The 1,985-nt window shown below is 47.9% G+C and overlaps 1 protein-coding gene across 1 annotated transcript in view; it reads right to left on the bottom strand.

The window, feature by feature from the left end:
* Positions 1-521: 521 nt before the first annotated feature.
* The window catches only part of LOC119092577 (translation factor GUF1, mitochondrial), a 21,914-nt gene continuing 20,450 nt past the window's right edge, over positions 522-1,985 (bottom strand). Inside the window, exon 14 of the mRNA XM_037215533.1 lies at positions 522-1,062. Coding sequence (XP_037071428.1) covers positions 937-1,062 — 126 coding nt within the window. The 3' untranslated portion in view covers positions 522-936. The remainder of the gene's footprint in view (positions 1,063-1,985) is intronic.

Raw genomic sequence — 1,985 nt, 5'->3', positions numbered from 1 at the left:
AGAGCCACAGTGCCCAATGCCAGTGTTCTGTCGAGCATCAAGCTCCGCTCAGTGCCACGGAGTCGCCGTCACCCCATCTCAGTGCATGACAGCAGGCCGGACTCAGTGTGGCCCACCAGTGAGTCATGGGCATTGTATCGTAGCTGAACGGTTCGCCCGTGACCACGTAAAAACATTTAGTTTTCTTCTACCACACTTGCCCACCTTGAAGGAAATGCGGTGGCAAAGGCAGCGGCCCCAACTATCCCTGTATCGAGCACATTGTATCTGAAAGGTCAAGCGCCGAGTGAACTTCCTTGACGAAGAACGTTTGAGGACATTTCACATCTCCTCTGTGGATACGCCGACAGAGCACCTCACCAGGCGCCTCAATATTCATTTAGCTTATTTCGTGTGGAGCCGCAACCTGGCGTGTGAAAAACGGAGACAGTTGAATAAAGCATTCAACTAGAGGCCTCTGATATCCTTGATTTCATTCCACATCCCCGCCACATTGCTGGCCGTAATGAGCACGTGAAGACCACTGCCATCATCCATATATTTACGGCCTCACGAATCAAGTACACGTCCTTAGAACTCGAACACACAAATATGGACCTAGCACCTTTTGAAAACGTCCTCGGCTTTATCACAATGTTAAGACAGGACTGCAGAGGCTCTTACATACCCCGTCGCTGCGTCAGTAGCAGTCGAACATCTGTTCATGGACAGGGATCGGGCGTGGCAAAGGGTTACACCGAGCGGGCAGAAACCTCGCCATAAACTCAGCAGCACCCACATTATGTCTCCCGCCAGCTCTGCCATTCACCTGACGTATGCCAATATTGTACTGTGCATACCGGCTAGCTCCATATACAGCCCGACGATGCAGCATATCCCGTACTGCCCAGTTTTCACACGCTCGACTAATGCTATCGGGCTTCTGGCAGCTGGCACTCATCGTTTTAATACTTTGACGAAGGTCTCCCGAGGGATGTCGATGTTGGCTATCCGCTTCATTCGCTTCTTGCCCTCGGCCTGTCGCTTCAACAGCTTCATCTTTCTGCTGATATCGCCTCCGTACTGCAGCAAAAGAGCATCCCGTCAAGGCTTACCCTAGCATTTTAGAATGATGTGAAAAAGCACAAGAGTCGAAGCAAACTCAATCCTTTCGTAATTGAGTCAAAAACGCATACATCAGGTCGATGTCTGCATAATCCGCTTCGTCAAGGTTGTGGAACATAACTTTATTGCCACTCCACACTTAGATATGTCACAACATATGTCGATCGACCTGTTCTAATAAAGAGTTATAAACACGACTCCCGCTGAAGTCGTGAAACGTAACTTAAGTGTCATCCAACCCTCAGATCTGCTATAAGATACGTCCATCGATCTTACTCATCACGCAACGGAACTAAGTGCGTCAGGAAGAAAACATTATAACCAAAGACAGTCACATTGCTTTAAGCAGGGAAAAATGGGCCGGAAATCGGCGACGTGACGCCGACAGGACTGGGCCTCGCAACACGGTGTCCAACTGCACTTGTCCTAAGACATGCCGAAGCGTGTTTTAGGTGTCATTATTCTAACAGGTAGCTTATCTTTTCCTGACGAGTTCAAAACGGTTGAATTTGTAACAACCACTCAGTGCAGTACTGGCCGGTTACATCGACCACTTGAGGTCCCATGACAGTAACTCGTAAAATGATTGCGATGTAAGTAGCACACTTAAAACAAACAGGAATCAAAAGAAGATGCCACAGCTGTCCAATAACCTAGCTTGCAACCCAATCTAAGGCATGTTTAATGCCATTAACACTGCATTATTAAATTGTGTGTGCCACATAGGCAGCGTTTAATTTACGACATGTTTGCGACACTGAAGGCTGCACATTCCCCAGGAGAATGCTAGTGACAGACAACCGCATTTGAAATAATACTCGACGGAATAATACAGTATTTCTACCCAACCACAGGTTGTCACATACCACCAGGCACATCAA

Source organism: Pollicipes pollicipes, unplaced genomic scaffold, assembly GCF_011947565.3.
Source record: "Pollicipes pollicipes isolate AB1234 unplaced genomic scaffold, Ppol_2.1 Scaffold_3447;HRSCAF=4054_pilon_pilon_pilon, whole genome shotgun sequence".
Taxonomy (NCBI): Eukaryota; Metazoa; Arthropoda; class Thecostraca; order Pollicipedomorpha; family Pollicipedidae; genus Pollicipes; species Pollicipes pollicipes.
This window is presented reverse-complemented; position numbering and strand designations above follow the sequence as displayed.